Source organism: Stegostoma tigrinum, chromosome 7 (assembly GCF_030684315.1).
Source record: "Stegostoma tigrinum isolate sSteTig4 chromosome 7, sSteTig4.hap1, whole genome shotgun sequence".
NCBI lineage: Eukaryota > Metazoa > Chordata > Chondrichthyes > Orectolobiformes > Stegostomatidae > Stegostoma > Stegostoma tigrinum.
In genome coordinates this window covers 45,312,950-45,328,842 of record NC_081360.1, presented here as the reverse complement: position 1 = coordinate 45,328,842, position 15,893 = coordinate 45,312,950, and the positions used below count along the sequence as shown (strand labels likewise).

The following is a 15,893-nucleotide window of genomic DNA, read 5'->3' as shown; positions in this document are numbered from 1 at the left end:
AATTATTTTGTATTACAGACTGTCATTCTGACGTCGTTAAGATAGTACAGCTGGCTTCCAAACATAATATTTGCATCATTCCGTTTGGTGGTAAGTATTTTTAATTGTACGAGTTGGTTTTAAATACTTGATTATAATTTCAAGTTCTATTCTACTCCAGGTTACTTCATTGCTCTGCATTAACTGAGCCACAATAGAATCAAATTGACAAAGTTTCCATTTACTAAAGAGAAATTGATTTCCATCAAGTTTTATTTGAGAAGTCTATTTTCATCAAGCTTTTCAACATTTAACTATAGAGCCCGAAGAAATGTGAACTAGAATGTGTTATCCAAACATCTAACTTCGATTTCAGCCTTGGGTGACTGTCTGTACATTCTCCCCGTGTTTGCGTGCATTTCCTCCGAGTACCCTGGTTTCCTCCCACAGTCCAGTGATGCACAGGCTAGGTGGATTGGTCATGCTGAATTGCCCATTAGTGCCCAGGGATGTTTAGGTTAGGTGGATTAGATGTGGGAAATGTGGGGTCAGGGGAATGGGTCTGGGTGGGATGCTCTTCAGAGGGGCAGTGTGGACTTGTTGGGCCAAATGGCCTGTTTCCACAAGGTAGGGATTCTATGAACTTAAATTTTGTTTTACCAATTTCAAATGTCAGTTAGAGGCAGAAAAAAAATCAGTTAAATTTTAGAGAGCGACTTAATTAGTTATCTAGATGCCCAGATTAATGATCTGATGATGAGAGTTCAAATTGCAGGATAGTGGCCAGTAGAATTTAATAAATTAAGTAGAATTGGAAGTTAGTCTCAGTAATGGTAAAATGAAACTTACACAGTTTATTGTAAAAATCCATCTGGTTCACTCATTTCCCTTATAAGGAATGAAATCTGTCCTTACCTGGTCTGACCTACATGTGACTTGAGACTGTCAGCAATGTGACTCTTAACTGACCCAACAAGCCACATAGGTCAAAGTGCAACCAATGATCTTGGCAGCAATTTCCATATCCCAGGAAAGGATAAAGGAAGAAAAAAAGATTTTATACTCTTCAGTTGCACTTGGAATGTAGAACTTCCAGTGGTTGATCATAGCATGCCTATGTAAACACTTTTCATTCACATCTGGGAAACTGGAGAGTTCATATAGTGATACATCTTGAAGTTTGTGTTTTGAAGGCAGTCTATATATGTATGTTTTCATTGTACATAGAAGTACAACTGTGGTTTGCAACAAAGTTGAAATTTCCCACTATTTTAAGCAGGTTGAAATAAATACCTCTGCTAATGCTGTAACATCATTTGCATTCTTCATGATTACCATAACTTTCCAATTGGAAAGGCACATTTAAATTGTCAACATATTTCAGGTGATGAAATTAACCATTTGTTTTCTTAACTGGTCATGCTGCAAGCACTATTGCAAAAGTACATGAAATTCATACATGAGTTTTAAAAGTCTGCTTAGGACCTCGTATTCTTAAAAAGAAAAACAATATTTCTGTTCGTATCTGTTTTGGCACTCTTGTATTTAGGTTTATTTGAAAACACAAGCTTTTGGAGTCTTGCTCCTTCTTCTAGTGACAGTGAGAGAGGTATTATCAGACACACAGTTTATAATTAAAAGATCAAAGGGTCACACCACCGATGAGGATATTTTAAACAAACCAAAGATGCTGTTAAATCTTAATCAGTTGGAAGGTTTTAATTGATTGATATGTAAATGTAAATCCTGAATTCCTTTGAAGCCACTGTCCTGTGAATGCTAAAGGTTTTTATCAGTGTAAAGAAGAGGTGACATTTTAGGTCAGGCAATGCATGTTAGGTGTAGGGCCTTGTTTAAAATCTTTGTTTTGGTTTGGAGTCAAACTGATTTTATTTCTAAAGTAGGAATTTATGAAATGACACGTTAACTCTGTACTAATTGAGTGCTTTTTGAATAAAATAGAAAGTTTCTGCCAGTTGAAGTTCAGTCCATAGATCCACATGTGTGATGAGGGAGAAAGTTGGGGATCGTGCGGTGCTGGCGGTGGGTCCTGGAGCAAGAGAGGGGGAACACGTGTGTGTGTGTGTGTGTGTGTTTGTGTGTGTGTGTGTGTGTGTGTGTGTGTCTCTCTCAGCCTCTGCATTCTCTCTGTTTGTCTGTCTCTCAAGGTGGATTTGTATTTGCAGATACATTCTATTTTGTTCAAAAAGTGCACAATTGGTAGACAACGTGTCATTTTAAAAATTCCTAGCTTAGAAATGAAACCAGTCTGACTCCAAAGCAAGACACAAACAGATTCTAAACAAGGCTCATGCCGAACAAGCACTGCCTAACCTAAAATGTCACCTCTTACAGTGATTAAAACCTTAAGTGTTCTCAGGACAGTGGCTTCAAAGGAGTTCAGGGATTTAAATATACATATTAATCAATTAAAGCCTTCTAACTGATTTAAGATTTAACAGCATCTTAGGTTTGTTAGATACATTCTCATCAGTGGTGTGACCCTTTGATATTTTACTTATAAATCTGTGTCTGATACTACCTCTCTTAGTAACAACCTGAAGGAAAAGTAAGACTCTGAAAGCTTGTGTTTTCAAATAAACCTGTTGGTCTATAATTTGGCATCATGTAATTGCTGACCTTGTCCACCCCACTCCAACACTGGCACCTCTACATCATTACTTTCATTTAGTGTTCGTATTTGTTCAACTGTACATTTGGCTTGGAGGAAATTACAGGATGTGTTCTTTGATTTATAAAAAAAAATTGGCTGCTTAGCTTGAACTATACAGGATGTAATATTTTGTGTAACATAACACAAAATTGTAGATGCTCGAAATCTGAAACAAAAAGGAGAATTGGTGAAACTCAACAGGTTTGCCAGCTTCTGTGGAGGGAAATGAGTTAATATTGAGTCTGGTGATCCTCCTTCAGAGCATTCCATGTTGATTGCTAGTACCACAGATCATTTTTCAGAACTTGTGTTGTGCTGTTCACAACATAAATGTTTTGGATGAGGAAACTAAATGTAATATCTTCAGTTGGCAGATCAGTTAGGGCCGGGTGGAAGAGTGAATTATGAGGAGGATAGATGTTTCATTGTAATTTGGGCATGTTGACAAAGCAAGCAAATGATGTGTAATGTCGACTGATGTGCAGTTAGCTTTGATAGCAAAAATAAGGGCAGATTATTATCTGAAAGTATAGATTGGGAAAGCAGATAGTGCAATGAGACTTGGGTGTCCTTGTACACCAGTCACTAAAGGTAAGCATGCAGGTACAGCAGGCAGTGTAAAAGGCAAATTGTATGTTTTTGCAAGAGGATTATGATACAGGAAAAGAGATGGCTTGCTGCAGGGTCTTTGTGAAACCACATGGAGTATTCTGTGTTGATTTTGACCATATTGGAGGACGTATGTTCTGGCAATGGAGACAGTGCCGCAAAGGTTTACCAGACTGATTCTTGGGACAGCATGACTGATGTATGAAGAGAGACTGTATTGGTTGGGGCTATGTTCACTGACGTTCAAAAGGGAGAGGTGCGGAGCTTGCAGAAATCTGTAAAATTTTAGCACAGCGAGCAGGGCAAACACGGGAAGGATATGCCAGATGACTGGGGAGTCTGGAACCAGGAATCAGTTTAACGATACAAGATTGGCTATTTAGGACTGAGATGAGGAGAAATTTCTTCATTCATAGAGTGTTGAGAGTGTGGAATCCTCTGCCACGTGTTTTCAAGAAGGAATTGCATACAACTCCTGGGGCTAAAGGGATCAAAGTGTATGTGGAGAAGGTAAGACTGGGGTCTTGAGTTGGCTGATCATCAGTGATCACATTGAATAGTGGAGTAGGCTTGAGTCGCTCAGTCCTGCTACTGTTCTTTTATATGTTTGACGTGTTTTGTGCGGTAACCTGTTGTATTAAAGTTTACATTTTAAGTAAGTGGCTGGGAGTGTTATTCTATTAATGCTGAGAACTTGCAAGTCTGTTCACAATGTGCATCATACTATTCAAGGGGAGCTGCAAAGAAAATATGAAGTTCAAAGCTATATTGGCAGAAGATGAGGAAGAATACAGAATGAGAGAGAAGTTAACTCGTGAGAAATTGAAAAGAAATGGAATAGAAAAACAATAAAAAAGCAAAAATTCAGGCCCATTACGCAGATCAAAGTCGGAAAGTGAGACTATCGCAATATTCTTAAAGTAGTGGCAGTAGTAACTTCATCTGCCATAAACCTAGATAGTAATGTGGATTTATTTAACAAAACTGATCATGACGTTTCTTAAAAATAACAGTTAAAGATTCTAAGGTAAATTTTATATGGCATCACTGCTGTTGAGTTCCTAAGCAGGGAATTCATGCAGCTGGCTGCAAGCCAAATACAAAACAGCCAGCCCTCGTTAAAACCAGCAGCCACTTTGAGAGACTACTAAAACGGGTCTTCCTGGCAGTCATTCTTGGTGAGTCCCCTGTGGCTTTCCATTTTGTGTTAAATAGGTTTATCTGCTGTATATTGGCACATGGGTTATTGGTAAGCATTTAATTATAAAACTTCTCTGTGTGAGTTCTGCGCTTCAGGAAACCAACAGTGTTATTGCACATCATACCCAACACTAAATTTTGTTAAATTCATGACTTCACAATTCACATGGATAAACATGATACCCTTTTTGTGTTTATCAGAACCAAAGTTGCATGTATTAGGCCATGCACTAAAGTATCATATTTCCTCTCGCAACAGCCAGATAAAGTGCAGGTTCAGATCTTTGCTTTTGGTCATAAAAACCAAGTTTTTATTTAACTTTTGTCCCTAGGCTGTACGTTACTCTGGAAATACCAAGTTAATTGCAGTTATCCTGAGAATGTAACAGTCTGCTGTCTTCTAATGTTGTATTCCTCGTGGTTTGATGGTGCTCCCATAGTGTTGTTGGGCAAGGAATGGTAGCATTTCAGACTAATAGAGATGAAGGTATAGTGGGATTTAGGCAAAGTAGGCTAGTGTATTGTAGTAATTTGTGGCTTTTTAGACTTTCTTAGAGCTAATGTGGATCATGAGTGTTTTGTTTCTCTCTGCCAAATTCAAACTAGCCAATTCCACAAATACTTGGCTTTGAGTTTGAAGGATTAATATAAGTGTTGCACAGGAAAAGAAGATGCCTGAAAATGTTAGCTTCCTCCAAGTAGTCTGCTTAATTTTAATCTATAGCTGTGCAACAAACATCACAGGAATTTTGAGGTCAGGATTTCTCTCCAGAAAGTACACTCCCCTACTTAATGAAGTGTGATAGATATGAAGGTTTGTTTCAGTTGTAACAGTTGGGAGAAAATTTATAATTTTTACTGAGATTAGCAAACAATATAATTCAAGTGGAATAGCATATTTTTGTGGCAAATACTAACAAAAGATTTATTAGTAAATCGAATAGAATCCAGTTTGATATTATTTAAAACTATTCAAGAATATGTGAGAATAAAATATCTAAGTGTCTAAGAGAATATTCATCAACATTTAAAGTTTTACTTTAAAGCTCTGAGTAAGAAAGATATCTTCTCCCAGTGGGAAGAAGTATATTTTCAAAGTATGATTTGAGGGCTCCTAACACATCCAAAATTTCAATTGCGATGTCTTATTTTTAATATTATTTGTATCTCTCTTGCTATGTAAATGTGGATTCTGTGTCAGTTTCTCTAATTTTTGCAATGGTATGTCATTTAACGTTAGTCTGTCATGAATTGGTGAAGATTCAGTTGTGCAGCTGAGTTTCTATCTCATCAATTTATTTGAGGTTTTGTACTTGGATCTAGAGATTCATCTCTCCCCTACTGTGTTAAAATAATCCTTTATTAAATATTTATCAGTGAAGATGTTTCATTTCTCTACCTTTGTTGTTCAACCTGCTTTTTGTTGGTATTCATATGATAACTGATGAGAATGGCAAAGATCCTTGCTGGTTCCAGTGTTCCTCCTGTATTTAATATTTCATTTGCATGCCCGGGAGTGCTGTTACCATGTGTCTGACTGACTTGTTTGCTGTGCGAAGTACTAATTTAATTAATGGCATCCATGTTTTCTCCATGGCCCTGTCCGGGGATAGCTTTTCCTGTTAGCTGCAATGGTGTACTTGTTTGTGAATCTTTTATATTTAGATATTTTTAACATTGGTTTGTGTTATCAATTCAGTTATACTTATTTCTCAATCAAACCCATTTATCTAACCAGGTACCGTTACAGTATAATGTTCAGTTGATCTACATTTGGAGGTAGTGATATCATCTGAGATGCTGCTTGGCCTGCTGTGTTCATCCAGCCTCACATTTTATTATCACGTATGATAGGGAATACCAGGAATAGCTCCAGGTGAATCTGAAAATGAGGTCAGGATTACTTATATGCCAACCAGCTGAAGCAATATGCAATTGACAAAGCCAAACAATCCTACAACCAAGGGCTCAGATGTAAACTTCTGCAGTTCTGTCACAGCCAATCAGAATAATGGTGGACAACCAAAAAGGTACCGGAAAGAGGAGGCTCCTAAATATCGAGCTTTGAGAAGATTTGTAGCTCAGGTTGAGGTTCTGGATGTGAGTTTGCTCGCTGAGCTGGAAGGTTCGTTTTCAGCCGTTTCGTCACCATTCACATTCACACCTAGAATGGTGACGAAACGTCTGAACACGAACCTTCCAGCTCAGCGAGCAAACTTACATCCAGCTCCTAAATATCCCTGCACTGCTGAAGGCCTCATCATCGGTGAAAAAGATATGGCTGAAACAGTTGCATCCGTATTTAGCCTGCAATGGTCATGAATTATATATTAGCCTTTTCCTGAGGTCCCAGCAATTTGATTCACTCTGCTTGACCTCAGGAAACAGATGAAGGCACTGAATACTGCAACAGCTGTAAATCTTAGAAACATTCCAGCAATAGGACTGAAGTTGTGCTGCAGACCTGGCTGCATCCCTCACCAAGATGGCTACTATACTCACATTGCTCTGATGATATATAAAATTGGCCAGGTTTGTCTTGCTGACAGAAAGGAGGACAAATCCAACCTAACCAATTGTTTCTCTCCTCTTGATCATGAGCAATATAGAGAGGGTCCTCAACAGTGCTAGTAAGTGGCAGTTGTAAAGGACTAACTCGGCCACTTATACTCGGATTAATATATAATTTTTGATTTTAGTTTATCAGTGATTTATCAGTCTGTGAAGTTGGCAGGCACTCATTAAAACAATTACTTGAATACCTCTCCCACTGAAGTTAATCTTAACTTGGTAATTTGTCCACCAGCCAACTATCTGCTGAGAAGGGTTTTAATAAATATGTAAATGAGCATCTGAGGTAAATTGTGATGTCATTGTGACCTCAATCGAGTTAGTGTTCTACAAAGAAGTTCTACTGTATACACCTCGGAACATGTTGCCTTTTCAGTTGCAGTGGATCAACAAACAGTTTAATGTTTATTGAAAAGTTTGGCCTTAATTTATATGAGGACCCAACAACCCTGTACAAGAAGGTGAAGCAGTCACTACAGCATGTGCTACAACAATAAGTTTCCTTCTCAAAACAGATGAAGATGAGAGCAATGAAGAGTATGAGCATGCCTTTCATTTGTCATGTTAACTTGAATCTGTTCTGACATTCCTCTAGCACATTGGGTTCAAATCCTGTAATTTCCTGTCTTGATTATTATGAAAACTTGATCACAGGACCTTTCAACAAGTTAAGGAGGGACAGTGCCATCACCCAGGCTAGCACAGAAGGGTAATAAAGGCAGCTTTATTAACATACATTAGTGAATAACTGAGATGAAAAGTTTCCTCGCTGAAAGTGATGAATCTTTGGAATTCTCTACCCCAAAAGTGCAGTAAGTGAGTGCATTTAGGACAGAAGTCAAGGTTTTTCAGAAGAGAGGGTAAAAAGCATCTATGGCTAAACAAAGAAGTTAAAGATAACATAAAAGCAAAAACTAAGAAATAGCATATTGCAAATGTTGGAGGACAAGGAGAGTTTTAAAAACCAGTGGAGTTATTTTTAAAAACCTAAGTTATGATACACAACTAGCAAAAGCTTCCAAAAGTTGAAAAGAAAGGTTCTAAAGTGAATGTTGGTCCCTTAGAGGATGAGACTGGGAGTTAATGGGACAGAGACAAACTAAATCAATATTTCATAGAGAATACTGAAGCAACCCCAGTAGGAGAGGTAATGCAGAGGTTATAGATATGGTGCAACTTAATATGATCGCTATCACGAGGGGAAAAAAATAATGAGTCAACTATTGTGATTAAAGGCAGACAAGTGTCCCAGACGTGGCTGAGATACATCTAGGATCTTAAAGGAAGTGGCCGCACAGATGATAAATGCATTGGTTATAATGTTCCAAAATTCCCCAACTTCTGGAAAGGTTCCAGTGGATTGGAAAAATGCTGACCTAACACCATGTTCCAAAAAGAAGGGAAGCGAAAAGTAAGAAATGATAGTTATTGTAATTTCTAGCTATAGAAACTATAGTTAATTTACCATCTGACATTGAGAAATTGTCAGAATCCATTTTTTAAGGAAATAGTAACAGGACATTTGGAAAGTCAAAACTGGCAATCCATCAAAATCGGTGTGGTTTTATGAAGCGTAACTCACGTTTGACTAATATCCTAGAATTCTTGAAAGGCATACACGCAAAGTGGATAAAGGGATTCCTGTAGATTAGTATATCTAGATTTTCAAATGGCATTTGATAAGATGCCACACAGAAGATTAACACACAAGGTAAGATCACATTTAGAATTTAGAATTAATTCTGTCACGTGTACTCAAGTATAGAAATGCATGAGTACAGTGAAAAGTGTACAAAGTTGCCTTTCTCTGATGCCATCTTCATTACTTATAAATGGGCCTTTTTCTGCTTGGTAAGCTGTAACTAGTGGGACCACAGGGTTCAGCCCTTGGGCCCAATTCATATTAATGACTTGAATGCTGGGATGGAGTGGAATATAGCCAGGTTTGCATATGATATTACAAAAGGTGGGTGAAAAACTTAGAATAAACAAATGAGAAATTTACCAATGGATATGAATAGGGTAGGTGAATGGATGAAAATTTGGCAGATGGAGTAAAGTTGAAAAGTAAGAGGTCATTTCATGGTCAGAAGAATAAAAGGGTAACTTATTATTTAAATGGCGAGAAATTCCTAAATGTTTTGGTGTGAAGGTATTTGTCCTCATGCATGGATCACAGAAAGCAGGCACTGCAGATCATAAAGGGCAGATAGAATTTTAGCATTTATTGCGAAAGGAATACAGTATAAAATTAGCAAAGTGTTGTAATTGTAGAAAAACCTTATTGTGACAGCATCTGGAGTACTGTGAATGATTTTGGCCACCTTCCTTGCAGAAAGACGCAATAGCTTTAGAGGCAATTCGGAGAAGATTCACCAGATTAATCCTGGAAATGAAATGTTTGTCTTAATGGAAAGTGAATGAGCAGTTCAGGCCTATACTTAGAAGAATTATTAAGAATGAGAGATGATCTAAATGAGATATATAAGATGCTAAAGAGTATTTACAAAGTAGACGGAGTGGACGTTTCAACTTGTGGGGTAATCGTGAATGAAGGATCATAGTTTTAGGTCGAGTGTCAGATTGGAAACAGATGGGAAGGAATGACTTCTCTCAAGGGGTTCTGAATCTGAGGAATTCACTACCCAGAGTGTGGTGAATGCTGTGATACCAAATATATCTGAGAAAATAGACAGATTTTTAATTAGTAATGAGTTAGAGTTGTGCGGTATGGGCAGGAAAGTGAAATTGAAGCAGAGATGACATCAGTCATTATTGTACTAATTGTGGAGAAGAGTCGAGGTGCTAAATTGCCTACTCCTTCTAGTCTTTGTCATTTCTGGATCCTAATGAAATCAAGTGACATGTTGGGTTTGCACAGCCAAGTGCCATTTGAGGTAGATAATCAGCCATGATTTAATTGTACAACAGAGCAGACTTGGGGATTGAATGGCCTATGCCTGTTCTTAGGTTCCGATGAATACATCCTAACATTGAGAGCAAAAAGTAGGACTTCTGATTATCAACTTGAGTGGAAAAAAGGAGTTGAATGATGCTTCATGCTTCAGCAACTAGAGCTTCACTCCATTGATGTGTTGATTAAATGTAATTTCAATAATTTTCAGTAACCGCAGATTAAACAAGAAATCTGATAATGTAGTTTATTAGGTGGTTTTTTGAACTGTTTGTACTTATATCTTATCTAAAATATTGCAGTAAGTTTTAGTTACTGTAATCTATCTGCTTTTATGACATTATACTCTCCATAGCTTTTTTAAAAATTCCAGAAGAAGAAAAATACAAAATCTAGCTCTGGATGTTTGTAAACTTAGAGATCCAATTCAAATTCCCATTGACCCACACCATGTAAGTTAGGTCCAACCATAAACTAAAAATTATGTTTTTAGTCTGTGCATGTGAGTTCTAACTAATTTTTTAAAAGAGAAGACTTCCACCTACAGATTAGTTATTAAAATATTGATATTTCATCTCCAGTGTATGATAAGAATTGTGTTGTATGAGTAATCTGAAGTTAATTTCAAATTAGTGAACCTGTGTTTTAGACTAAAAATTGGCCCTTCGACTATATTTACTGGCAATTGCTATTTTCTGAGCCTTTGCTTAAGACTGGATAAGATTGCAAAACTTGGTATGTGTACGCTTCTGAGAGATTTAGAGTAAACCCTGGAGCTGTGAGCTCCAGTAACAAGGGAGCTTTGCTTTTCTGCTACTGATATTGAAAGCAAACTTGAGTATGCATCGTGAGCCACTAAGATTTTTAATGGAAAGATAGCTTGTTTAGAAGTCAGCAAATAAAGAATAGCACTGTCTGCCCTTTGGAGTTAGCTATTTTAGACAATAGCGACAGAGAAGGCAATAGATTTCCAAAAGAAATGTGAGTTTATAGCATCTGCCTTTAATACTGATATTTAGTGTCTTTATTACAATTGACTATACTGGAAGCTGACTTGTTGTCAGAACTCCTTAAAATTGTGCATTATTGAGGGAGTACTCTTTACCAGGGGAGAACAAAAAAAATTTGAGAAAGAAAACTATGCTCTTGTTTCAATGAATAACATTTACATTTTGTTTGAAATGCATACCAAAGTTCACATTTCTAAGTTGTTAGAGTCCCAATCAAAAATACTGACTTCAAATCCATACAGAATTGGTACTGATCTGTTTTGTGTCTCTGGTGGGCATTGAAGTAACCAGTCTGCTTCCTGCAGGCAATTTAGAATCTGTTTCTCATTAACTGTTGGAAGTTTTGGCTTGTATATTTTGTTAACTCTTCTATATTGCAAAACTAGTTATGGTTGGCTTATTCAAGTGCCATACCCATGAATCATTGTGATGTGTGGAAGGGTAATATCTAATTTTTTTTTTCAAATATCGTTCTTTTGGGGGCTATGAGTGAAACTGTTGCTCGTTTGTCTCTGTGCCCCTCAAATTATATGGTATGAAGATAGAAATCTTAACATTCTGTTTCACTTCTACTGATGCACAAAAAGTTGGCTCTACTTATGATTACTGTTATGCATATTAATCTTTTTCACTGGTTTAGATTCATGGAGGCATGACAGTTTGCTTGCATGATTTGACTGCAGGACTGTTGGAATATTTGTGTCTCAACCAATTAGATATAGATTGGAGTTTAAAGTTACTTAACAATCAGACTAACATGATATACCATGACAGCAAATTTCCTAATAGAAGTATCTACAAGCAGCAGCAGCAGCAACATTCAGGCTCAGTACACCTAAGACTGTTTCAATTTGGTGATCAGTTAGTATAATGATATGCAAAGAAGTGTAGAACTGACAAAAATATAGAACTTTAGCTTATCACTGAATAATACCCAAACCTAAAGGCATACATAGGAACCAACAGACTCCCACCTCACTGACCAATCCCCACCACTCCCTACCTGCACTCACCTATCACCACCTTACTTATCTTCCCCAGCTCCACCCCCCTCTCTATTTTCTTCTAAAGAAGAGTCCCGACCCGAAATGCCATCTTTCTTGTTTCTCTGATGCTTCCTGGCCTACCGTGTTCCTCCAGCTCCACATTGTTATCCCACATAATATTTGCTGCCCAACTATTTTGTTGATTGTTACAATATTTCTTTAAATACAGGATTTCTTGTTTTTCTTTTGCTGTAGTCTCAGAATTCAAATGTCTCACTTTGGAAAAAAATTCATAAAACTGTCTATTTATAAGCACTGATGAAGGAGTATAAATGCTGTTAAGAGTTTAGCTTTGTGATGTGTATATTATCATAGAATATGAAAGTCATCTCCTAACTTGGAAAAGGAAGGTTTTACATCAGATGAGTTCAGTATAAATAAAGCAATAATAAGTAAGCTAACTCCTTGACATCTGCCTTTTATAATTTCAGTATCTATAAGCCTTGATGACAGAGTCTTTGCTTACTATTCAAATTTGGTAGCAATTTTACAGCTACTTCATTGAGTCCAGGTTTTTGCATGCCCATTAGAACTAGGCTGCCTGTAGAAATTCTGGAGGATGTTGACTTCTGTAGAGTCAATTCTCATGTGTTCATTTAGTTCACGTGATAGCTTTTCCAACATGTTTTAATTCAAATCTAGTGTGTCTCAATTTTTAAGCACAAAATGATTTTGGAATAATGGCTCATCAAATACGGGTCATCACCGTTTTAAACATAGCCAACTCCATAATCTCAATCACCCACCTCATGCCGTCCCCATCCTATTCCTCTAATACCATCCTGATCCCTCACTTACCATTGCTATGCATCCTATCAATACGTCCCATCCCTCATAGATACAATCTCTCAATTAGGGTAATTTTGTTGTTGAGTTTTCCTTACCTTCTGCTTTTATTTTTTCTTCAGCTTTTGGCAGCTGAATGTACATCATGTCCTCCAAATGCCTCTGTCCACAACAGATAATTGCTATCACGTAAACTGACCAAACTAAGTAGTCTGGACAGACAATTATTATAGATGAATTAACTGATACTATTTGAAATTATATACTTTTAACGATGTTTATGCTGCTGTGACTGTTTTTCAAACTAGAATAGAACTTCCTAGCTAAAGTAATTGCAATTAAACTAATGGTATTGCATATTTTGTTTAATAGAAATCTGTGGGTATTTCATTGCTTGGGCTTGAATGAAAGTGTGCAAAAGGAATCAACGATTGGTAATCTACCTTTATTTTGCACTAAAAAACAAAGTTTAGTTAAAGCCTCGCCAGGACGCATTAAATCTCTGACATTTTACACTCTGCAATTTTCAGAAAATCTTGCAAGCAAGCATGTCTAGGATTAATGCAGTATCACAAGTACAAAGCAATCTAATTTCTTGCAGAATTCTATTACTACAAGTCGCCCATCTCAGTTGGGGTAGTAGAAACATTGCTGTTTCTAGTATTCCTGGGTTAGGCAGGGAGAAAATTGATTTCGATTCTCATTCCTCCATTTTTGATGACTCTGGCTGGAAAGATGCCTGTATAGATATCAGGGTGGGACTCTGCTTTAAAGACCTTATTGACATATAAGTAACGATGGTTTGGTTTCACAGGCCTCTCATCAATTCTGCAGCAAAGTAAAGTTTTGTGTTCAGCTGCATGTCTTCAACATAGAAGGCAATCATCATGTTCAAGCAGCTCCAGGTCAGCGCACAGAAATTCATATTTAAGAACTTTTCCTTACCATATGATAATGAATACTCATTATCTTTTCCCATAGGCAAATGCCATTAGTTAATGCTCACCAAGAGTTGAGACTTGGCACTCTTAAGTATCAGCATGCAGCCCTGCTGACATTAAACCAGCACAAAATTATGCTATTTAATATGACAAAGAACTTTGTTAGTAGATACTCTGTATTCTGAATGTTGATTTACAAAATTCTCTAGTCAGATGAAAAACAGCCTTTTTATAATGGAACCAAATCTTTGGCTCCCTCTATTTATTTTGGGACATCTTCAAAGTAAAATAGGGCAGCAAGAGTATGGGATAACCAGCTTATGTATCTGTAGAATTGCCAGTGGAGTTCATGAAATCTTTTGCTCCTTGTTTTGGTGAAACTGTTTTGTTTCCACTGTTGCTGCATAGAGATAAGTAGCTTCAGAAAGGTGATTGACTAAGGCTCATTGATTAGTGCATTTTAATCTTCTAACACCCACTACATTCATGCTTAAATGATGTTGTTTTGAGTTGAATGTTATAGACTGGCATAAATTGACAATCCATTGTCTTTCACATACTTCAAAGCATTTGTTTTTGTGGTGATTTTAACTAAATGTTGAATAATGCCAATATTTTGCATTTATCAGATGTAATTCAACCTGCAATTCTGTCAACATTTTCCTCATATTATCGCAGTCTGAATGGCAGTCCATGTCCTGCTGAGTACATCTGTGCTGAGTTGTCTGGAGACCATCAGTGTTAAGTGTTTGTAAAACAAAGAAAAGCAAAACCACTATAAAATCAGTCATTTAATTTCCTTTACTTGCAGGAGGGACAAGTGTTTCCGATGCTTTGGAGTGTCCCACAGATGAAAAACGAACCATACTTTCTTTGGATACTTCACAGATGGTATGTAATAAAGATTTTAGAAAAAGACTCCTGATGGTAATAAAAGTAAAAATTTAATTTAAACCTTTCCAAGTCCAACTCTCTTGTCATTGCTTATTTTAACCAAAGCGCCCACAAGGAGCTTTGTGCCTTACACATGTATTTAAAAACATTTCTTGTGTTTTGTGGGAAGTGATTAAAAGTATTCAGTTGATTATGAAGTTTGACTTTTATGTTGGATTATGCTGGTTTATTTGAGTTTTTCTTATGCAGTATTTTTATTTGAGATACATATTATAGATAGGGGTTTAACAGATTTGCCTTCTCATTTTTGGTGTTTTAGTTGAGATTATCTTTCCAAGTACCAATTTAAAGGAAATACATACCTTTGAGAAAAAATAGGTGTTTGTTGGTTCTTTCCTCGTAATCAAAACATCATTATGCTTTATATAGCACAAGAAATTAAGTAGTAATAAAATGTTAAGTATTATGTTAAATGTCAAATTTATTATACATCTTAAATTGTCCTTACACATTGATCATGAAGAAAGTCATGTGGTATTCCTTGTTTGAAGATTTCTTCTCATAAAGAAAACCTTGCATTAATATTATACCTTTCGTGACCACTGGTTGATACACAGTACTTCCCAGCAGTGAAGTACGTGTTAGGTGTGGTCTCTGTTATAATGTGGAAAATGTGGCAGCCGCTTTGTACACAGCACGTTCTGACAAACTGATACGTGATAATGACCAAATAATGATTTTGTGATATTAGTTTATAGATAAATATTGGCCAGGACATGAGAGATAACTCCTAAGGTTTTCCAGATAAAACCATTGGATCGTTTATGTTCACCCAAGGAAAGGACATAGGGCTTTGACTTCATGATTTTCGCATGAACCACAACTGTCTCTGGCAGAAGTTCTATGAACTGAAATAGCTTTGTATATTACAGAGTATTGCATTTGAATTTGTTGTGAGTGAGGAATTTGTTTACACGCTAAAACTAAATTGAGCACACTGAAATTTGTTGGATGCAACAGGAAGATGCCACTGATTTTTAGATCCTTTCCTGATTCATTCAAGCACATCTTAGCTCCAGTAGGTGCCTTAGCCCTGAGAAGACATTGATGCAAAACTACATTAAGCTTGTCTTCCAGTATTTCAGATTTTGCCAGCCTAAAATACATTATCAGACTAATGTCATGTATTGTTTTACGTTGATGAATTTTAATCTGTTTTAGAATTCCAAACAAGAATCATGTTTTTAACTTTCTTTATAAAAAAAAAAC

General features: G+C 36.7%; 1 protein-coding gene across 1 annotated transcript in view; it reads left to right on the top strand.

Annotated features, from left to right (window-relative positions):
* The window catches only part of agps (alkylglycerone phosphate synthase), a 130,049-nt gene that overhangs the window by 36,673 nt on the left and 77,483 nt on the right, over positions 1–15,893 (top strand). The window contains exons 6-7 of the mRNA XM_048534268.2: positions 19–90; positions 14,542–14,621. Coding sequence (XP_048390225.1) covers positions 19–90; positions 14,542–14,621 — 152 coding nt within the window. The remainder of the gene's footprint in view (positions 1–18; positions 91–14,541; positions 14,622–15,893) is intronic.